Raw genomic sequence first — 24,071 nt, 5'->3', positions numbered from 1 at the left:
TCATACTGCATGACTGAACGTTTTTAAGGCCAATTAGAGACTTTTGATGGATGTGGAAGTCAAAGTCAAAAGGTATGGAGGGAGGCAGAAAGGTGAGTTGAAGCCACCATCAAATCAGCCATGATCTTAACAAATAGCAGAGCAGGTTTGAGGGTTAAATGGCCTACCGTGCCTTCTAATTTTCATTTAAGCTCTGGTTGATATAACACAGAGCTGAATTCTACCTTCTCCTTTCACACAAATGGGCACACTGTTAATGATTCAGACAAAGAGTTGCAATGAACATCTAACAAAGGCCTACCTTAATTCAGAATCCAAAAGCATACTTAATATTGCTCTATCGTTTACTTTGCTCCTACTTCCCTCTCCTCTGAGTCACCGATAGCCCTCAAACCTTTTCCATTATTTGTTCACGGGTGGTGGGTGTTGCTGCCTAGGCCAGCAATTATCAGCTATTTCCAAATGCCCTTGAGAAAGTGGTGAGCAGTCTTCTTAAACTACCGCTACCTTTGATTTGTAGGTCTACCCACAATGTTGCTGCAAAGGAAGTTCAAAGATTTTGACCCCACAACGGTGAATGAATGGCAATTAAATTCCAAGTCAGATGGTGTTTGGCTCGAAGGGGAGCTTGCAGGTGATGGTGTTTTCGCCTATCAGCTGCCATTATTCTTCTAGGTAGTAGAGAATATAAAAACCACAAGCAAGAGTAGGTAATTGAGCATGTCAAGTCTGTCCTGCCATTTGATACGATCCTGGCTGAGCACACCGCAGCCTCAATGCCAGGTCACAGGTTTAGAGGGTGATGTCAGAGAAGTTGCACGAGCTGCTGCCGTACATCTTGTTGATGATACACAATGTTGCTACTATTAGTTGGTGGTGAAAGGGGTGAACATTGAAGGTGATGGACTATCAAGAGGGTTGCTTTGTCCTGGAAAGTGTCAAGCTTCTTCAATGTTGTTGGTGCTGCACTCACTTAAATAAATGGAGAGTATTCCATTATAGTCCAAGCCGAGGTATCAACTCTGATTCAATGAAGATTGCAGGAGGGCATGCCAGGAACACAATCAGGCGTCAATCTGGTGAAGCTACAACATAAGAGTTACTCTTTTGGCATTTAGAATAAGCAGCATGTGACAGAGTGAAGTGATCTCACAACCAAAGGATCAGATGTAAGCTCTGCAGTCCTACTGCATCCAGTGGTCAATGGTGGTGGATAATTAAACATTCACTGGAGCAAAAACACCATAAATATCTCCATCTGCAACAATTGGGAGCCTAGCAAAAGCCAAGGCTGAAACAGTTGTAAGCATTTGCAGCCAGAACTGCTGACTGGATGATCCATTTTGGCCTTAAGATTCCCAGCATTATTCGGTCAGCTTGATTCATTCTACATGACATCAAGAAAATCAACAAGCTGAAGATATTGGATACAGATCCTGATGAAATTCCAACAATAATATTGAAGACTTGTGTTTCAGAACTAGCTGCACCTCTAACCAATGCTGGTATCTACCCAACAACTTGGGAAGTTGTCCAGATATGTCCTGTCCACAAGAGTTGGACAAATCTAATCTGGTCAATTACCACTGCATCAGTGATCCCTCAATGATCAACAATTTGATGAAAAGGGTTGTCAACAGTGCTATCAAGCAGCACTTGGTCAGCAATAACCCAAACATTGATGCTTAGTTTCAGCTCTGCCAGGGCCTCTCAGATTCTGACCTCATTACAAACTTGGTTCAAACACAAACAAAAGAGGCGAACTCAAGGTGGGGGAGTGAGGTGACTGCCCTTGACATTAACATGGTTTTCGACTTGAGTATGTCATCCAAGAATCCCAGCAAAACTGGAGTCAAAATGAGACAGGGGAAAGTTCTCAGCTGGTTGGAGTCATTGCTAGCACAAAGGAAGATGGTCATTTTTTTAAAAAAATCATTCATGTTTGGGACTAGTCTGATCTCAGAGCATTTGAGAGGTTGGGGACGTCTGGAGGAGGGCAAGGTGAGTCAATGGCGTTCTATGGTTTATTGTGAGAAGGTGCTCAAAAGTTGACAGGAAGGCACCAAGAACTCAGCTTTCAGATTTCTACCTCCGTCCCGCAAAGAAAGATCACTCAGCGCATGGTTGTAACTGGTGACTTGCAAAGTGGAGGAGAGGAGTTTAATCTATTTTTACAATATAAGTGGAATACTAGTCCCTTTCATATCCATGGTAAAAAAAAAGATCACATTGCAGTCAGAAGCTTAAGTTCACCTGGAACAATTTAGAAACACTTCTACACATGATTAATTTTATTTCCTTTGCAGTTTATTAGCAACTAGTCTCTTTTTTGTCAGTCACCTTAAAAGATCATCATGTCATTTGGGAAACACATATGGCACTTGAAATTATGTGGTGTGCTGCCATAGCCCGATTTTGTGAGAGATCTTAACCACCTTTTGTGGAATAATTAAGCATTTCATCATGAGGATGAACCTTTTACAAACAATTTGCCAACCACGAATAGCATCCGTGAATTAGCGAATTTTCATTGTCCAAACCACTAGCTTTGATTTATTGTGATACAAGTAAAGATGTACATACATAACTCACTGGACTATTAACTCAGAGACCCAGGTAATGTTCTGGGGACCTAGGTTTGCATGCTGCCAATGTGAATTCATTAAAAATCTGGAATTAAGACACTAATGAAACCACTATCAATTTTCAGGAAAAACCCATCTAGTTTAGGAAGGACTTTTCAGGAAACTGCTATCCTTACCTGGTCAGGCCCACATGACTCCAGACTCAAAGCAAAGTGGTTCACTGTTGACTATCCTCCAGACAATTCTGGATGTTCAATAAATGCTAGACAGATAGTGATGCTCACAGACCAAAAATGAATAAAGAAGAAACTAAGACACCAGTGAACTGAGCCATAAAGAATCCAAAACAATTGCAAAGAAATCAGAGGTTCCATTACTAATCATGCATTCGTTTTCCATCAAACTAATTATTACCTGTTCAACGAAAATGGTTTTTACTGCTGTGTTAAACCTTAGTTAGAATTGTGAAGGGTTCAACATTGTAAATAATTCTTTTGACCTGTTTAAAATCATTTTTCCTGCAGACATGAGAGAGAGACAGAGAGAGAGACAGATGGTTGGGGGGGGGGGGGGAAGAGAGAGAGAGAGAGAGAGAGAGAGACAGACAGAAAGAAAAAGAGGGAAAATGTGTGCATCAGAGAGACAGCATGAGAGAGAGCAAGATGTTTATATTGTCAGCCCTGTCGAAGTTGAACAAGGGCTCCAACACGAAAGCATAGCTTGTCATACCATAAGGTTAGATCTACATAGATTCTGGTTTCTCTTTGATATCTCGGATTTCTTTAAGGGAATCCTTTCTCTGAAAGGTCTCCCTATTGCAATACTGCTACATTTCAAAGACTCATCCAATTTAGCACACTGCAATATACCTGTCTTGCTAATGTGTAATTTTTCATATATTTGTCCAATGTAAAAGTAAAGGACAAAGAGCTGTCTCATGAGAGTTATCCAATGTAGCAGGACAGTTTAGCTCCCAATTAGGGAGAAGCAGCAAGCATTTCAACTGTCAGTATTTGATATTGATTTGTCACTTGTTTTATGTCTGTATTATATTCTGCTGACATAAATCAGCTCAGTTAGTCCTGTCTGCTAATGCATTTAATGGGAGAGAAACAGGTTAATCCTAGAAAACATGCACAGAAATCACGGCACGCGATTAATTTGCTCCTTTCATTGCATTACAGGTAGCATGGTAATTCTTTTTGCTGCCGCTGCTTTACATGGCTTTTGCATGCTGCCAAAGTTAGCTATGCTGTGAATGGCTACACACACCAACAGGGACCCCATATCACTTGGAGCGAGTGCTACTTAAAGACAATCTCCAGCTCTTAAAGAGGAGATGCCCTGTGGCTACGAATGATCCACAATGGATGGACACACAAGAAAACACATACCAAAGTTTTCCAACACTGCACTGGAAGTCCTGGTAAAAGAGATGGCAAAGTAAGGAGAGACATCCTTTATCTGCAGCGTAACAGGGGTTCTTCCAGATACAGCATGGGAAAGCAGTGGAGGTCAATGCCAGGAATAAGACTAAGGGCAGGAAGAAGTTCAACTACCTTACAAAATCATCAAGGTCATCTTCAACTGGCATATCTTACCAACTACACCACTAGACTCATCCACTGCTCAATATACTATATTCCCATCACTCACTTACCAACAATGCCCAATCTGCAGTCGATTCTTCATGCAACTTGCTTTTCCTCACAATCTCACATTTAGCACTGCTGCACTCACATTCACACTTATAGCTTGCACAACAGAGGTAACTATTTAACCAGGAGTAGTCATCCTATTGGATTCTATTATTATATTCCACTGTCCAATTGCACATCCTATTATCCTTATCAACAATGAAAGATCATGTGCCCAATACAATTTTCCTTTTTGCAGCTAAGCATAGAATTCCAGGCCTGTTTTAATCAAATTCTTTTCTATTTTTCTAAATCAATTGGACAAGTATCCATGACTTATTTAAGTGAAAATTTGTCCTGTAGACATTTCTGTGATCTAATGTTCTTATCTCTCCACACCCGCCTCTACCTAATTTCTCCTGAAGTCAGTAACTAATCGTGACGCTGTACAATTATACTGGCCTCAGCAATCTTTTAGGTCATTCTTTATGACAGTCTAACTGAACTTTTTAAACAGCAGGAACCATCAATGTAAAAAAAAAGCAATTCTCATCACACTTACAGAAGAACAAAATCCTACCAAGGAGCTTGCAAACATCTAATAACGTTTCTATAATTATTGGATATGGACAACTCCAGAATGAAATTCAGGCTCTTTGTGATAGATGATGGATTTTCCACCCTGAGTAATTTTATTCAATACATCAACAATCTTTTTGACAATAGTTTTTACTGTCGACTTTCAACCTTTAATCTTTTGAGGGTTGATGCTCCTAAAGTGCTGATAGAAGCTTCAAGTTTCATAGACCCCCGACCCCCACCCCACTGGAGCACATTCACTTCAAACAGATAACATCAACTTGACCCCATTCTACCTATGAACCCACAATTCCCACCTAATAGCATTTGATCTTTGCTGACTTTGAAGTTGGTCCAAGTTCCGCTCTAAGTAGCCAAGAGTTTTTAAATCAAAGCTTTCTTATTTCATCTGTGCCATGTTGTGATTTCAATGAAGACTAGTCTCTAAGTGCCAAACAATGTCAAACCATAAGGGAAACCTGGCAAGTTGCAAGCAAATGGCCAGAAAAGGCCAAAATAATTTTCCGAAAAACTTTTGGCAGGATACCTCAGCGGTCCCCAAGGATGACAGTATTGTCACAGAGATGCAAATCTTTTTTACACATTGTAAGCACCATCCCTTCAAATATCTGCTTCCATCAGGCATCAATGAAAATAAAAACTTGTGAAAGTTAGCCACAAATTTCTTCTATCTGACATTGTTCCAAAGAGCAATGGCCCAAGGAGCTGCCTTATTTGTTTTTTATAAGAATGTCGATGATGTTTCTATACCAAGTGTATAAAGCAAATAATCCCTTTCTGGAACAGAGCTTAGGATGGAATTCTGCCTTGGGAAATCTTGAAATTTAAGAGAAATAAGCTACAGGCATTAGTATCACTTTTACTAAGTAGAAATTAAAGCAGCAAAAAGTCTGGTGGCTATGCTCATTGTTCATGTCTTTGTAAAGAGGAGCTTCAAGTTATGTATGTGTATTCTAACAGAGGTCAATTGATTTTTAAATTTATCCAGACAGGAAAAGTTCCAGATGCGATGCTTAAGAAATTTAAAAACTTCAATTTGTTTTTCTCAACTGAAGTTAGTGTTAGAATTTACTATTGTCCTGTGAATAGGGGAAGAGGGGGACCTTATAGAATTTTATAAAATCATGAAGGGCATGGATAAATAGACAAGATCTTTTCCCTGGGGTGGGGGGGGGGGGGGGGGGGGGGGAGTCCAGAAATAGAGGGCATAGATTTTGGGTGAGAGGGGACAGTTATAAAAGGGACCTAAGGGGCAACTTTTTCATGCAGAGGGTAGTTGTGTATGGACTGAGCTGCCAGAGGAAGTGTTGGAGGCTGGTACAATTAGAGCTTTTAAAATATATGTGGGTGGGTATATGAATAGGAAGGGTTTAGAGGGATATGAGCCAAGTGCTGGCAAATGGGACTTGATTAGGTCGGCATGGACACGTTGGACCGAAGGGTCTATTTCCGTGCTGTACATCTCTATGACACTAAATGAGACGAGATTAATTTAGGATATCTGGTTGGCACAGACAAATTGGACCGAAGGGTCTGTTTCTGTGCTGTATACCTCTATGACTATGCTCTATTATGGGAAAAGGAGGTGATTATATTCTTAGGAGCACAAGTCACAGCTGGAATACTTAATAAGTAGTTTGTACTACTGTTTACAAAGGAAGAGAAATGACATAAAATATCAGAAGTGAAGATTGTGATGGTTGAGCTGCAAATTGAGAGAAAATTAGATCTTGGAAAAGCTTGCAATGCTTAGAATGGTTAAGTCATCTGGTGCCGATGGCTTACATCACAGATTGCGAAACAAAGTGGGAACAGTGATAGCAGAAGAGCTTCCCTTAATCACCTTAATTCCTTCAATATACGAGGGATGCCAGAGGACTGTATTGAGACAAATGTGACATTCAGGGATAGGTGTAAGACTTGACCTAGCAATCAATTAGTTTAACATCATTAATGGAGTAACATTTCAGGAACAATAATCAAAGGGGAAAAGAAATTAGGAAATAATGATGCCCATATACATTTTAAGAAGATGTTTGACAACTCATCACATAAAAAATTGTGGCTCATGGAGAAGTGTCAGCTTGGATTTTTAAAAATGGCTCCAGCACCAAAAACAGCAAGCTGTGGTTATTTTTTCAGATTAAAGGATGGCAGATAGTGGGTCAATGCTGGAATCACTGTGCATATATAAATGACTTAGATACAATAATACAAAATAAAATGTCAGAATTTGCTGATGAGAGCAAGGAGGAGAAGCAAACAGTGAGCATGATATTAATTAACTACAACAAGACATAGACTGGGTGGCAGATGGGGAGACAACTGGCTATTCAAATTGAATCAGATAAATGTGATGGTATACACTTGGGTAGAATAGATAGGAAGAGGCAATATAGATCTATTGGCACACTGCTAAAGAACATATAGGGACAAGGGTACCTGAGATATAGTATTGAAGTTGGCAAGATATTATGAGTGTGCCGTTGGCAAAATGTATGGAAAGTGAGATTTCCTAAATGTGTACAAAAACAGGAAAACTCTAGAGAGCCACAAGAAGAGTACTACATCTAGTTCGGGTCACACACTTTAAGAAGGATGTGATGGACTCTGAGAGTGTACAAAGAAGATATACTAGCACCGCTCCATGGATGGGAAATTTTAGTTATAGGTTTTGGTTGGAGAAGGAGGGGTGGGACTCAAACCTGAAGCTTCTGGCCTGGAGGAAGGGACAGTACCACTGCACCACAAGATGGCTTGAAGGTATAGAAACTTATTTCCCTCAACCACTTCTAGAGGTAGCAAGTCCCACATTCTATCTATTTTCTGTTTTCAGAAATATCTCCCCATTTCCTATTGGATTTATTAGTAACTGGCTTGTATAATTGCCCCTAAGTTTCTTGTATTCTCTTAAAAAATGACAACAGTTTATTCTCATCCACCCCTTCAAACCCATCCATAACTTTAAAAGTCTTGATCAAGTCAACTTCAAGTTTTCTCATTTGAGACAGCTACTGTAATCAAACAGTCCTGCTACCATCCTTGTATGTCTTTTTTGTACTTTCTCCAGTAATCCAAATGCTTTTCTTTTTCAGTATGCAGACTGAAAAAGTGCTATAAGTTTGGTTGACCAGAGTCCAATACAAGTTTAATGTAACTTCACAATTTTTGAATTTGGTACTCCTAGAAATAAATTCCAGCATTTTGTTAACATGCTAAATTGTTTTGTTGACCTGCAATGTGGCACTTAATGATTTATACACTTGGATTCCTAGATTACTTTGATCCACTACTTCATTCAGCTTCTTAATTTTTATGGTTTGGAGAAGTTTCTGATTTTCCAAGCAAAATGCGTCACTTCAGATTTATCAACATTAAATTTTCCACTCAACTTCCAATCTACAAATGTTCTAATGTCTTCTGTGCTGCAATTTTCTCAATGTTAGCTATGTTTACCTCTGTCTGCCAAAACCAAAGTTAGGTACTTTCTATGAATTCCGATATAGAGTTACTTATTTGCAAGTTCAGATCATTAACGTACCTGATGAATAACTATGATCCTAGCAGGGATCCTTCTGGAATAGTATTTCAACGTTCTAATCAGAAAAGGTATCTTGTATCTTTACTTTGTGCTTTCTTTTATTTTGGCAATTTGCAATTACTTCAGCTTTTTGTTCAAAGACATCACGCCCCTAATCTTTGTCATTCACCTCCCGTTTGGTATCAGAGGTTTTTTTCAAAATCCAAGTATATGATATCTACTACACTGGCCTTTTTAACTCTTCCCTTTACCACTTCATAAAACTTTATCAGGTTGGTTATTCATGACTTTTGGAACCCTCACTGATATTTTTCTGGGTCTACCTTCAGTCTTCAAATGATCTTCATCACTTAACTTAGTACAGATTCCAATATCTTTCCTGTCACTGTCATTATGCTGACTGAGGTTCTGGGTTTTGGCTTATCATGATAAGAACGATATTAGCAGCCTGGCAGTTCTCTGGCACAACATATTCTGTAAAATCTCTGTACATATGAATTAGAATCTCTGCTACATCCATCCTGGTCTCCTCAAGCTGCACACCACAGAACATGGGTTTTATTTCCTTTTCATGTTTCCAATTTGTCCATTATTTTTTCTCAATCTTTGAAGTTATTCTCTTAAGCAGGTATCCACCAGTGTCATTCTGCTTCTGTAGCACAGACAATTTAATGGAAATTTAATATTAATTCCCCAAAAGTTACACTATCAGGCCAAACTACCACTCAACACCAGTACAGTATCACTTCAGTTGCCAGTGTCAATGCATGTGAGGTGGTCCTGGAAACTGTCACTTGGCCCCAGAGGCTCATCATCATTGATCCAGCACTGTGTTGTCGCGGAGACAGTGCCCAACCTCAGCAGGCATGTTTTCTAGAGTCATACAGCACGAAAACAGACCCCTTCAGACCAACTAGTCCATGCCAACCATGTTCCCAAACTAAATTCGTCCTACTTGTCTGTGTTTGGCCCATATCCCTCCAAGGTGAAAGTGAGGACTGCAGATACTGGAGATTAGAGTTGAGAGTGTGGTGCTGGAAAAGCACAGCAGGTCAGGCAGCATCCAAGTAGCAGGCAAAGCGACGTTTTGGGCAAAATACCTTCATCATTCCTGAAGAAGGGCTTTTGCCCGAAACATCGATTTTCCTGCTCCTCGGATGCTGACTGACCTGCTGTGCTTTCCAGCACCACTCTCGATCCATATCCCTCCAAACCTTTCCTATTCATGTACTTATTGAGAAATCTTTTAAATGCTGTAACTGTACTTGCAGCCACAATTTCCTCTGGCAGTTCATTCTATAAACGAACCACTCCGTGTAGAAAGGTTGCCGCTCATGTCCTTTCTCCTCTTAGCTTAGCTTAGTTTTGAACATGCTAATGAAAACACCCTTGCTATTCACCTTATCTATGCCCCTCATGCATTTATAAACTTCAATAAGGTCACCCCTCAACCTTCCACACTCCATTGAAACAAGACCCAGCCTGTTTTTATATCTCAAACTCTCCAATTCTGGCAACATCCTGGTAAATCTTTTCTGAACCCTCTCCAGCTTAATGATACCCCTCCAAAAGCAGGGCAACATTCATTTCATGAGTATCACATAAGAACAATGTAAGTGCTGGTCTGGCCAACCAACATCTTTGGTCTCACTAGCCACCAATCAACATCAGTGACAGTGACAGTCCCACCCCTTGCAGAGCAACAGTGCACCCCCCACACCATGGCAGTCTACCTGCCACGCAGTGACAGTCAACTAATCAAAGAGTAACAAACCAACATAAATATCGCATGACATACACACGGGTCAAAGATAGATCCATAACCCAACAGAATTGTTGCTTAACCAGCGATTAGTTTCATAATACATAACTAAAAATAAACATATGCTTAATTTTATGATTAACTCTTGCAACCTAAGAACACTTGTGCTACAGAGAATCAGTGGAAAATTTCAGAACCCGTACTCTAGTGATGTGTCAATTTTATTCAAGTTTTTGTTAGTAAAAGCTGAAGCAAAGTGGTTATGCAATAACTGCCGTTTATACCGTCACTCACAAGTTTATTGTGCTCATCATTTAGTGACCTGATTCATAATGTCATTTTCCTTTTGTTATTCATGTTTCGCTGCAACACTTCATTACTTTTTATATTAACAATTTGATTTTGGAATTTCTTTTCGCTTCCAGATAACTTTGTTTGTTAAACATTCATAAGTTCTTTATATTTCCCTGTGTCCAACTCTCCTTTAAAATCTAAATATATATATATATATTATACATATCTTTCCATAGACACAAATTTTCCCTTCAATTTTTGTATGATCTAAGGTGCCCCAGAACTGGCTTGCTTGCTTTTGGCTTTTATTCAAATACATTTCTCTTGAACCAATTGCATTTTGAGGATGTCCTAGAGTTTTACTGTTTCTTTATTCTTCAGAATTTTCTCTCAGTTTACCTTTGATAGTATAATTCTCATTTTTTCATAGCTGGTTCTTTTCTGATGTATACCTTTTTTTCACTAAAAATTCTGACAATACTCATGACCAGTCCCTTTGTGATTGCACCCTAATGTAGCTTCTCAATCCTACTTTTTTTTAAATTAAAAGACAAAGCTATCACTGATCACTTCCTTGTATTCTTCCCCACCCCCTTCCCTCTACGTACTTAAAATCATTCTTTATCCACCTTAGAACGATCTCTCTGCACAATATTCATAATCAGTCCATTGTCGAGGTTTATTTTAAATTGACCATGATACTTCAGTAACTGCTAACCTGTTCAAACACTCACTCTCCTCCACCTTTGGTATCCTGGCCTCCAATGTAATTTGTCCTAGTTGCTCCCATGCTGTGGTCACCATCAGGGTTCAATAGGCTTTCTGTTGGAGTCAATACTAACTTTCCCAGAGGTACATGCTTGAATTTCCCCAGTAAGGCTTCCAGCCTGCCGCAGAACTGGAACAAGACTAAGCAAAGTCACAAATGACACCTACTTCTGACTGCAGCCATGGGGCATTATTGATCCCAAGCCATTCTGTAAGTTTTGAAATCATCCACCATACTATCCTCATTTTAATGCCTCTTTTCCATGAATCCGCTCAGTGGGGCTGCCATGGCTTGGTTTCATTTTCACCTGCCAAACTATCACCAGAACTACTCCAGTTTAAGCATCTCTTCCAACATAGGAGGCATTGTATAAATGCAAGTTGCGATTATTCTTGCATATGGCGCGTTCTATGCATTGTCCTCAGGAGTTCCATAGAATAACCAGTTTAATCATGACCTACCTCACCACTGGTTCAGGGATTGATTCCGTATTAGCTGGCACCTGAACACCTTTTTCCCATTCCTGTCGCCACTGGTCAGCTAGAATGTAGTACTCATCCACGTTTAGCTGGTAGGACTCAGGGAGCTTCATGGCAGTGATCAGATCTGTTCGAAAAACCTTTTGAAAAAAGCAAGAAACAAAGTATTAGCTTGTGCTGATTCCCTGATTGTCACTTCACACCATCAAGTAATCCGTTGAGAGAGAAACTTTACCATTGGGTTGGAAGACAAAGGGTGGTCAAAGCTAAAGGTGATTCCTTTAAGAGTAAATATAGAAATACTCCAAATGAAATAAGGAAAATACAGACTTGCTGAGTAATTACTTTGTGTCAGCTTTTACAATAGAGGAGATAAATCATATGCATTCCAGAAATTAGTAAAGGTCAGACACTGGAACTCACTAATCTTAGTTTCAGCCAAAAAAACAGTATAAGATAAAATAAAACACATACAGTTCCCTCTACAACACCCTGACCCATTCTCCAACAATCCCTTGCCCTTCCTATGCCACATTTCCATAAAATCCATGGAAGTGCAGCACCTGCACTTTTACTTATTCTGTGAGCATTGTGAAAGACAGTCTAAAAGAGGAGACAGAAATCTGTCTTCTTTCAATGTATACACCTAATTTGTGACTCATAATTCAGCCTGCTCTATACTGGGGCGACAAAATGCATACTGGGTAGCCACTTTTTGGAACATTTCCATTCAATTTGCAAATGTGAATCCAATCTTCCAGTCACTGCCATTTTAATTTTGCACCTTACTTACCCTGTGACCTGTCTGCCCTTGACAGTAATCAAGTAGGCAAGGTCAGGAAGTAGACATAGATCCTTATGTATGCTAAGTGGCCAGAAAAAGCACCACTCCAGCTGCATTGCCATTTTTGGCTGATGATAAAATGCCAACATTTAAATGAGTCAGTAATGACTTGGAGACTTCATTCACCCTGTTATCAATCATCAACTCAATTCACTCCAGCATAAAACTGACATCTAGAGGCACTGGGTTACGCATGTCAATAGGAATCAATTTAAAGGGAGAAATCGGCACATTATCAGGTACCATACTAATTTAGTTCTTGTAATTTTTTTGTGGTTGCCAACTATTTTTTTCCTCTGCTTTCTTTGCTATACCACCCATCATTTTTACCGACAGGTTGCAGTGGCAAGAGACCATAAGGTAGCTACATAATGGGTACTCATATGACACATCCCTGCATAGACAGATATTGACAGACAGGGACACCCAGAGTCACTCCTACCCGAATGGAAAGCAGAGCTTTAATTTATAAAGAAGGCTTTGCTTTATGAACATATATGTCAGTTATCCTCCACTCTGCAGTCAGGCTAGCCTTATGTACTGCTCCATCTGTGGCTATTAAAAGTCACCAAAATCTTATGCCAAGTCATCATTCGACTGCTAGTGGGTAAATCCATGCCTCAAATCCAGCAAGTTTCAATGCACTGCTGTCCAGACCTAGCTGCCCAGTAATATAGCACACTGCAAATTTAAATAAGTGCTAGGATCCCTCAAAGCCCAAGAAGTTACAGCTGGCACAAATGTGGTCAAAATGCTCCTTTTATTGATACTCATATATGTTGATGGAAACAAATATTACTCTCTAAACAAGCAAATTATTTGTTGCTTAAAACAGCACACAAGTCAACATGTTGCTGGCTGTTAAGACATTTTTGTTAGTTGAAACGGGAGAATTTTTTGTTGACTGAAATATCCAACAGCTGCATGGGCAGTCCTGTCTGCAGCTCTGTAACCCTTCCCACCACAAATATGCCAGCATCCACAGACCCTTCTCTGTGCGCATCCATTTTCACTGTTACCATTCATTGCAGCTCATCAAAGCAACTTCCAGTCCTTGCCAAGAACAATATCTACGTGCACAACTTTATGCCATCATAATTTTACAGACAGCCACACTGCACGTCTGTATGTCTTATTCTTCACTAGTACTCAAACATGGAAGGAATCACTCACAATACGATCATGCAGCATTTGCAAAGGAATAACCTGCTGAGTGACAAGCAGTTTGGGTTCAGCCAAGATCACTCAGTTCCTGACATTGTTACAGCCTTGTTCCAACACGGACAAAACAGCCAAATTCCAGAGGTGAAGTGAGAGTGACTGCCCTCGACATCAAAGGATGTTTTAGTATGGCATTAGGGAGCTCTAGCAAAACAGGAGTCAATTGAAATTGGGGAAAACTGTCCTCGAGTCAAGTCATACTTAACACAAAAGAAAGATAGTTGTGCTTGATGGAGATCAACTATCTCAGCTCCAGGAAATCAAATCCTCAAGGGAGTGTCACTGGGTGCCCTAGCTCCAACCATCTTCAGCTGCTTCATCAATGACCTTCCCTCAACCATAAGGTCAGAAGTGGGGATGGTCGATCATGGCTGTGCAAGGTTCAACACAATTCACAAGTCCTCATATACTGAAACAGTCCATATCCAAATACAACAAATACTTGGGACAACAATCAAGTTTAGGTTGCTAAGTGGCAGGTAAAGTTTATGCCAAGCAAGAATTTTATTCAAGAAGGGAGAATCTGACAATCGCTGTTGGATGCTCAACAGCATCATCATCACTGAATAACCCATTATCATCATCCTAGAGGTTATCATTGACCAGAAATGAAACTGGAGCAACCACATAAATACTGTGGCTAGAACAGCAGGTCAGAGGCTCTGAATCCTGAGGCGAGTTACTCATTTCCCGACACCCCAAAGCCTGTCTGCCATCTATAAGGTACAAAACAGATGGGCAGGAAGCTGGTAGAACATAGCAAGCCAGGCAGCATTAGGAGGTTGAGAAGTCAATGTTTCGCGTGTAACTCTTTGGAGTGTGATCGACTACTTCCAACTTGCCTGGATGAGTCAACTTCAACAACACTCAAGTCATTGGGCACCATCCAGGAAAAAGTAGCTGCCAAACCGGCATCCCACCTTCAATATTCACTCTCTTCACCACCGTTGCACAACAGCAGCAAAGTATATCAAATAAAGGATGCACTGCAAGAATTCATCAAGACTCCTTCAATGATACCCTTCAAATCTACACCCACTATCACCTCGAGGGCGGAAGGGCAGCAGATACATGGCAGCACAATCACTTGCAAGTTCAAGCAACACACCATCTTGACATCAGTGTTCCTTTACTGTTGCTAAATCCTGGGATTCTCTTCCTAACAATTCTGTAAACAGAGAACAAAGAACTGTACAGCACAGGATGATGCACTTCAGCTAACAAGATTGCACATCATATGATGCCTTTCTAACTGAACATCCTTTGCCTCTACACAGTCCATATTCCTCTATTCTTTGCGTATTCATATATCTGTTAAGGTGTCCTTACGCTCTAAGGAGTGCGGCAGTTCAAGAAGAAACCAGGGCAATTAGCATTGGAGAAAAATACTGGCCTAGCTAACAATGCCCACATCGCATGAACAAAGATTAAATAAAGAGTATCCATGCCCTATTCTTCTAACCACAATGCTTTTTCTTCATACTCCTTGTATGCTATAGAAACTCTAAACCCAAATCCCACGTTTTTGCGAGCTGGAAGGCTACCATGCTGGCATGGAAGCATCTTGGAATTCAGAGATCTTCACCGACATGAACATGCTGCAGGTGTCAACGTTGTTCTACCAGTTTCTTGACCCTGGGCCAACGGACCCACACATAAACATTGCAGGTAGTGGCGTCAGGAACATGTTACCATGCTGAGAAAGGGCAACATTGCAACACTCAGTCTCCCCGTGTTGCCAGGACTGAACACTGACTCCTCATCGCCATGATTACTTTTACTTTACTTTACAGTGTGGAAACAGGCCCTTCGGCCCAACAAGTCCACACCGACCCGCCGAAGCGCAACCCACCCATACCCCTACATTTACCCCTTACCTAACACTACGGGCAATTTAGCATGGCCAATTCACCTAACCTGCACATCTTTGTGACTGTGGGAGGAAACCGGAGCACCCGGAGGAAACCCACGCAGACACGGGGAGAACGTGCAAACTCCACACAGTCAGTCGCCTGAGGTGGGAATTGAACCCGGGTCTCCGGCGCTGTGAGGCAGCAGTGCTAACCACTGTGCCACCCACATTATGGTTCTGTCAGAAAGCAGATCCAACTGCACCAGTGAGATTGGGGGGGGGGGGCAATAAATATTCAAAAACAGGCTTTTGATAGGCTGGATGCATGAGAGACTGAGGATAAAGAATATTTTGTGTTGAAGACAGGTTTAGATGGCATTGTAGAATTTCCTGGGCATTGTTAGCAAGTGAATTACATCTTACAATAACTTGTAAAAGGGAGGTCAATCTAAGTGATAGATGTGCTCAGCCATGCACTGCATATAGTTTCCTTGTCTACTCTGATCAGGTCATAAGACATTTCCAGCACTGAGCTGCTGGGTGTTGGCACCAATTGTTTTTGCTACCACCTGCCTCTCGTCATGTCCCTTATCATATTTCTCTTGGACAAATGGTGCCTCCTTCCTCTGCCTGGGATCATGTTAAACAAGTTCTAGCCCTTCACTACTGAACCTGGAGAACCTGGCTGGGCCCTCCTTAGATATTCCAAAGATTCGTTGTGCTTCCAAAACCAATGTTGTTAGCGTTGCTCTTTTAAGATATTTGTTGAAACATATTAGCTTCCAACTCTGCCAACAGTCCCCACCTAGCTCCCAACTGTCACCCTTTCCTAGCTCCCATCACCACGTGCAGAATGTTGGGAGCCAATCACAACTGTTTAAAGTTAGCCTGTTGTTGGGAGCTTTGACAGAGTTGGGCATCTTCTGTTAAGTGGGTCTCTGTTGCCATTTTACTATTTGTGAAAAACTGAAATACATAGCTGCAGATATATTGCCTAATTCAGAAATATCAACATTTATTTGAGCTTGATATCTCCACAGCAGTGTTCTGTCTCCTCTTAATTTCTATAAGTAAATCCCTCAAATTGCCAAATTTGCAATCTTCTGAATTTCTCAGCAAAAATGCTGGTAGCTCTCAGTCCAAAGTAAATACAAATAAAGCCCATCCTTCCAAGTGGCAGAACAAATTTGTTTTTTCTGGCTAAGCAAAGTGCCTATCACATAGAGTGGCACACTTTACTTGGTTATGTTCGTCCTTCTCAGGACAGAAACAACAAAGCAGTCAAGGATCACATCACTTGTATTTTGTTCAATCGTCACAGTCAGAGTGACCAATGAGTGACCAGGCAGATGCAACAACCCCGCACTCTCCATGATATGGCCACATTCACCATAACCTATCAGAAGTCATTCCACAGCCAGAAAAGTAAGCAACCTGGATATGAATATAACAAAATAAAAATATATTTACAGCATAACATATAACTCCTCCATTTATAAACATATGTGCTGATGGGGATTTTATAAACAGAGTAGGCACCAGAGACTTGTGATTTATAATGAGTAAATCGTTCACGATACAGCCACCATAATTCATTGACTCTTTATGTGGTTAACATTCCTCAGTGGTCCATTTTCAGCAATGCATCGCTCAAAAACACGTATTCGCAACTTACCCTCAATCCCATGGACTGACTTTTTTTAAACTTCAGTACCTCTCTTTTCCTCTGTGTTTAATCATCACACCAGCAGTAGAGAGACTTCAGCAGCCCCAATAGCCTAGGGGACAACGACATGGTATGGAAATGCACTGGAGTTATACAAGGCTCGACAGCCTTTCGTCTCAGTTGTGGTCTGCGCTGAGTTAGCCGGCCCCATTTGGGACAATTTTGAATCATGTCCCACCATGAGGCAAAAGCTAAAGAGTGATTCAAAATTGCGCAAGAAGAGTAGTTATTTCAGTAAAGTAATGAAGTATTGCTGGTGCTGATGGATTAATTAGCTACTGCCTTTGAGAGTTTGACGGGGTGGGTAGAAATTGGGAAGGGAAAGGAAAAAGTAAATAACAAATTTACTTGAAGAAAAGTGCTGATTAAATGGCAACCATCCATCACATCATCATTATTTTACTAGTGTATTGCAGCAATGCAGTGAAATTCATCACTTAGAAAAGCAATGTGATTATGCCACTGAACCAAATCTAATTAATGCCCAAAAACTGGGACAGAACAGCCCCTCTCTTCAACATGATGCACACATTTGTATAAAGATTGCTTTTCTTTTCTGCACGACATTAATTCTGAAGTAACTCACTTTTGTAAGATCACAACAGCTTAAACAAAAAAGTCGCACTTAATTCTTTAATATTTGCAAAATCTAGATAGAAGGCCAGGTCCCCTTTTTGAGCAAGTGATTTTGTGAGGAAAGAGTGAAGACAGTCTACTTGTCAATTAAAGCATTTTGCTTCAATTTTGCATGAAATTGTGCAGACAAGCAGGATGCTAAATACCTAGACTGTGTGTTGCATTGTGAACTAATTAGTTAACTACATTAAAAAGAACAGGGGTCTCTTAGAGCACAGTGGTACTATTCCTACCTTTGGGCAAGAAGGCCAAATTCAAGTCCCATCTGCTCCAGAGATGTGTCATAACATATCTGAACAGTTTGATTAAAAATATCTATTAAAACTTATAGGGGTTCTTGTGGCACAGTTGTAGTGTCCCGACCTCTAGGCCAGAAAATGAGTCAATTCCAAGCTGTCTTGAATGTGTGTCTTGACATGTCTGAATAAGTCGATTGAAAATATTTATGAAAATACATAGACAGGAGAGTCAGCTAGGAACTTGTGGGGTTCTATGGTGTGTAGTTGGTTGACACAAAACTCAAATTAGGAAGTGCATGTTTGGACTTTGTCAAAAAGCAATAAACTTCCAGAGAAGGTATTCAGACTGTACAATTATTGAAGTCGATATTGAGTCCTGAAGGCTGCAGAATCCCCAGTAGGCAAACGTGGTGCTGTTCTGTCAGCTTCTGGACCACTGTAAGCAGGCATGAAACCAAAAGACCAGCATAGCAACATGGTGTTGAAGTGACAGGCAACTGGAAGCTCAGGGTCATGCTTATGGACAGAATGTAGGTGTTCTGCCAAGTGATTGTCCAGTCTGTGTTTCATTTCCTCAATGTACAACAGGTCACATTGTGAGCAGCAAATACAACAGGCCAGATTGAGTGATGTGCAAGTAAATTGTTGCTTCACCTGGAAGGTCTGTCTGGAGCCTTGGAAAGTGAGGAGGGGTGATGTAAACAGATAGGTTTCTGTGATTGCAAGGGAAGGTGCTGTGGGGGAGACAGGATGTGTTGGGAGTGGAGGATGAGTGGATGAAGGTGTTTCAGAGGGAACAGCTTCTGCGGAATGTTGAAAAGTGAGGGGAGGGAAATGCGTGTCTGTTGGTGACATCTGGCTGGAGTTGGCAGAATCTGATGGGATGGTAAATGAGGACCAGTGGGACCCTATTGTTGTCGTGGGAGGGAAGAGGTGAGGGCCGAGGTGCGGGTCATGGTTGGTCACAGCTGAGGGCCCTCTCAACCACGATGGCAGGGAGTCATCAGCGGTGCATTCAATATCCAGCCAATTGGCACCTTTTTCCCTTTCCTGTTACTCCTGATCAGAAGGAAGAGCTATCTGAAGATACATCAGAAATAGACTGTGCTCCTGAGAGGGCATCATCACACATTCCATCCATAGATTGCTGAGCAATAGTGAGAAAGAAGAGTCTATGTGTTGTGAAACACCCAGTATGAAGGAGTAGCACCATGTTCTGGTAACAGTACAGCCCAGGAGAGGGAGGGGGCAGAGGCAAAGCCTTTTTCCTGCTCTGATAATAGTACTAAGCATAGCATCAAGGATCTCCGGAACTGACTCATGAAAGAAACCCACTCATCGCACACAAATTGTTATAATCCGTATTGGAAGACCCGCTAAGGAGATTCAGCACTGTGGATCTAAGTTTGCACCAGTTTGTTTCCATCTCAATGCAGTACGAAAGGAACTTCGCACAGTTGAAGATGCTGCTAAACCAAACCTTCATCTGCACTTTCAAACAATCATATAGTAATGTTTAAGAAACATCAGTTCAATTGGCCATTTGCTTCATTGTGTTTGCATGAACTTGCCACATGCAAATGGGCTACATTTTCCTACTGGAGTAAGTCCACTTCAAAAGTATTTCACTGGTTGAGAATCTGAAAGATGTCGAAGTGCAAAATCTTCATGTTTTTCTGTCTTTCTTTGCATTTCTGAATCAGGATGTTTTTTTGAACTGTTTTGCAAAACAAACCTGACGTTACTGTTTCCTAAATAATTCAAAGTTGTCTGAAAGTCCATTTGACATGTTGGCCACTTTTTCAATGCTGCCTTTTACTAGATTTAACCTTTGTCCCTGTGCTCAACTGTCATCATTTTTCTGAGGTGTGCAGGTGAGTCCTTCATCAGTCTGGCCCTGCCAGAATCATGGGAAATGCATGGTTGAGTTAAACGGCCACGGCTTGAGCATCAAAACTTTGGGGCTCCCCAAACAGAGTGGGTGGGTATGATGACAAGAACTGTCTCTCAAAGGAAGAATTTCTAATGAAACGGACCCCAGCACAGCTAAAGGGCTCACCAGCCTGGGACCCAAGGCTGTCACAACCACGGGAATCCAGAGGAGATCTGGTGAGGCCGCTCTCTGGGTCTTGCTGCAGGATCAAAAGGACTACAGTGAGATGTCATCTCGCACTGAAAGGAAGGAGAGAAAACTTCCTTGGTCCCCTCCATTCTTGGAAGTCAGCAGCAGGAACGTACTCCCTCCAACCTGGAGACAGCACACCAAAAGCACCACAGGAGACTATATCTGTTGGGTGACACAACACTTTAAGAGGCTAAGCCTCCCGCCCTGGCTTCCGTAGAAGCCTCCTGCACTGACACACCATGCAGGCACCTCACATTCCCATCTGAGCAGACCCTCAACCTATTTCCCTCAAACAAAATCAATGCTTCACCCTTACTGCCCACAAATGATACCCTTACCTCCTCTTCACACAAACCATTAAGAACACTCACAGCTCTCCACCTTGCATTCTCTCCTTGCAGAAGAGAGCACACAGCTAGCAACACACAGAAACCCACAAGGGATGGACAGGATGGCCCTCCATTGACAAGCTTATAAACCTGCTCCACTGGGAAGGAGGTCTTGTTAAAAGACATTGTAAATGTAAGCAGTGGTCTGCCATAAAAATGTCAGAGGTTTCTAAAGACACTGGTACTGTTGGGAATCTGATCCTCCATCTACAGATAATGTTCTGGGGTCTGACCTTCTTCCAGTTGGATCAGTGCCCATTCCCTCTGCCACCTGAAGAGGCATACAGCAGAGGGGAAGACAGCTAGTGCTCCTAGCTATGTTGGCCCCGTTACTTCTGCTGCTGAAGCTGTTGGTGATGTGGTTTCTGTTATTCCCTCTCAGAGATGGAAGATGGAGCTACATAAAGTGGGCCTGGGCCATGGTGAAGCCTGGAATAGGCAAATGCATCTGAAGGAGGGTGAAGTACAGGCAGTAAAGTGTCTTGCAAGAAGTTGGCAAACATCTGTCAAGCTGTGTTAGCACTCTCGAAGACAGGACACGCTTGAAACTGCAGTCTCCAAATTACCATGGCTGGGGATTTTCAGGGTAATTTGTTAAAAGTCTTCTAAGAATGTCACTTTCTCAAATGAAGCCCTTCTGAAGGTTAAAATGATTTCACTTCGTTAAATGGTGCTTTTTGAAACAGCAAAGTGGTGGCTAGTACGGTGGCACGGTGGCACTGCTGCCTCACAAACTGTCTATGTGGAGTTTGCACATTCTCCACTTGTCTGTGTGGGTTTCTTCTGGGTGCTCCGGTTTCCTTCCACAATCCAAATGTGCAGTTTAGGGTGGATTGGCCCTGTTAAATTGCCCATGTGTTAGGTGCATTAGTCAGGGGTAAATATAGGGTAGGGGATTGGGTCTAGGTGGGTTACTTTTCCAAGGGTCGGTGTGAAATCGTTGGGCTGAAGGGCCTGTTTCCATACTGTAAGGAAACTAACTTAAGTGCACAGAGTGCCTTCTGAGTTATGGAAATCCTGCCTAACAACAGTCCTTGGTTGAGCTATGGTGTTAAAAGCTGGTGAAAGTTTTGGTGGCTTTGACAAACTGCTGATAGGTCAGGACACAGATTTGCCAGCAGAAATTCAAGATTCAGGATTAAGACAGATCTCACAGTCATATAGCATGGAAACAGACCTCCGATCTAACTACTCCGTGCCTAAACTAATTCACCTGCTTGCTCCTGGCCCATATCCATCCAAACCTTTCCTATTCATGTTCTTATCCAAATATCTTTTAAACGCTGCCATTGTACCCATATCCACCACTTCCTCATGGAGTTCATTCCACACGTGAACCACCCTGTGTAAACAATTTGCCCCTCATAACTTTTTAAATTCTCTCTCCTTAAAAATGTGTGTCCTCTAGTCTGGCAATCCCCCTTCCTTGGGAAAAGATAATTACTATTAACTCTTTTAATTACATCTTGGACAGTTCCAAAGATGTTTCTCACTCATGGCTCCTCCATTATGTGGAGATGCCCTCCGAAAGCTTGTGATTTTAAATAAACTTGAAGGTTCCGCCAAACCAAGCAGGTTAAAGACAGGAAATGTGCAGGAGGATGTAAGGGCTCCAAAGCAATATCAATTTCACTGGATTTATCTCCCAGTGAATAGGCAACCCAATTTCCAATTGGATGGAAAGACTTCTCCTACTAAGCTCAAATACCTTTCTACTTTACTTTCTGTCACAATTTAACTGGAAAGAACACACCAATAATTGTGCCCCTCTGTTCCACTCACTGTCTCAAATACATAAATGTTTAAAATTCCAATGAGACCAGCAAAATAACTAACTTGCCAGAGTGATGCTATTCAGGGCAAATTCCAAAGATTAAAAATCTGGATCATAAGGTGCATAGTCCTTATGATTTTTGTTAACAATGTCATTGTCTTGTCTGATTGTTGTTCTGTGATTAGGTGGTTCTCGATCTTCTCTTGTTTCAATTTTTTAAATATAATTTTCCTTGGTTTTTCTGCCCTTTATCCAACATGGAAAGTGAGAGTAAGAGTGTGTGTGTGTGAGAATGGGAGTGTGTGTGAGAGAGAGAGAGAGAGAGAGAGAAAAAGAGAGAAAAAAAAGAGTGGGAGTGAGAAAGAGAGAGAATAAGAGAAATGGATGCTTTCTGTTTACAAGCTGTGGATGTCTGATGCTTACAGCTTTTAATGTTCTACAGCTCATCGAAGAGCTGTTGTTAGGCAGAATTTCCTTAATTCAGAAACAAGTTGCAATTAATTCTCGGATTTTCTCCTGCAATATTTAATAAAGAAACATTCTACTATATAGCTCAAAAGATATATTCAGCATTTATTTTCAAGTTGCAAATCTCTCCCATCATTTCAGTTCGTCCAATTTCCATTTCAATTTATAGTCTATCTTCGTACAATCCCAGTACAAGGTCAACAGTCATTCATCATAGAATCCTTACAGTGTGGAAGCAGGTAATTTGGCCCATTGAGTCCACATCAACTCTCCAAACAACATCCCACCCAGGCACACCCCCCTACCCTATCCCTGTTACCTGGTATTTCCCATGGCTAATCTATCTAACCTGCACATCCCTGGACACTATGGGAAATTCGCCATGGCCAATCCACCTAACCTACACATCTTTGGACCGAGGGCGGAAACCAGAGTACCCGGAGGAAACCCAGGATGTCCGGGGAGAATGTGCAAATGCCACACATTCACCAGAGGGCGGAATCAAACCCTGACACTGTGAGGTGGCAGTGCTAACCAATGAGTCACCGTGCTGTCCCCACTTATTTTCAAAACTGAAAAGCCAGATACTGACATAAGTGAATAGTCTCTTCGTAAATTTGCTTTGGGGTTTACATTACTTCCACGGCTTATTGACTGGATCTGAACACAGTCCTGCACACTGTGTAGTTTCAGAATGGCTTTATAAAATAAGCTTACTGTTTTGGCTATGAATCAGCATTTTTAAATTGGTTTTCTTGCTTGATGTTATAGTAATTGAATGCGTTGCGACTACCTAAAGTATCAGCATTGGCTCAGCGCTAAGACTTCAGCCTCGGATTCAGAGGGTCATGGATTTCGGTTGACATGTGAAGAGAGTCCATGCAACAGAAATTATACAATTTTAAACGAGGTGGGTACAAGCAGAGAAAGACTTTTAATCTTTAAAGGTAGCAAGACAGGTAACAACACAGTTAAAAAAGCATTTGGGATCCGAGGCTTTACAAATAGAGTACAAATGCTGGGAAATTATCAGCACAAGACTAGTTAAACCTCAGATGGAATACTGCGTCCAATTTTTGGGATCATATTTTAGGAAGTACATGAAAGCTGTGGTGAGAGTATAGAAGCAA

At 41.3% G+C, this 24,071-nt stretch overlaps 1 protein-coding gene across 7 annotated transcripts in view; it reads right to left on the bottom strand.

The window, feature by feature from the left end:
• Window positions 1-24,071, bottom strand: part of jade2 (jade family PHD finger 2) — a 220,699-nt gene that overhangs the window by 137,538 nt on the left and 59,090 nt on the right. For all 7 annotated transcript variants that reach the window (XM_072590651.1, XM_072590658.1, XM_072590653.1 and 4 more), the window contains one exon: window positions 11,650-11,807. In XM_072590651.1, coding sequence (XP_072446752.1) covers window positions 11,650-11,807 — 158 coding nt within the window. The remainder of the gene's footprint in view (window positions 1-11,649; window positions 11,808-24,071) is intronic.

The sequence above is a fragment of the Chiloscyllium punctatum genome, chromosome 20 (genome assembly GCF_047496795.1).
Source record: "Chiloscyllium punctatum isolate Juve2018m chromosome 20, sChiPun1.3, whole genome shotgun sequence".
Taxonomy (NCBI): domain Eukaryota; kingdom Metazoa; phylum Chordata; class Chondrichthyes; order Orectolobiformes; family Hemiscylliidae; genus Chiloscyllium; species Chiloscyllium punctatum.
Note: the sequence above shows the minus strand (reverse complement) of the source record. Positions and strands in the feature narration are given on the sequence as shown.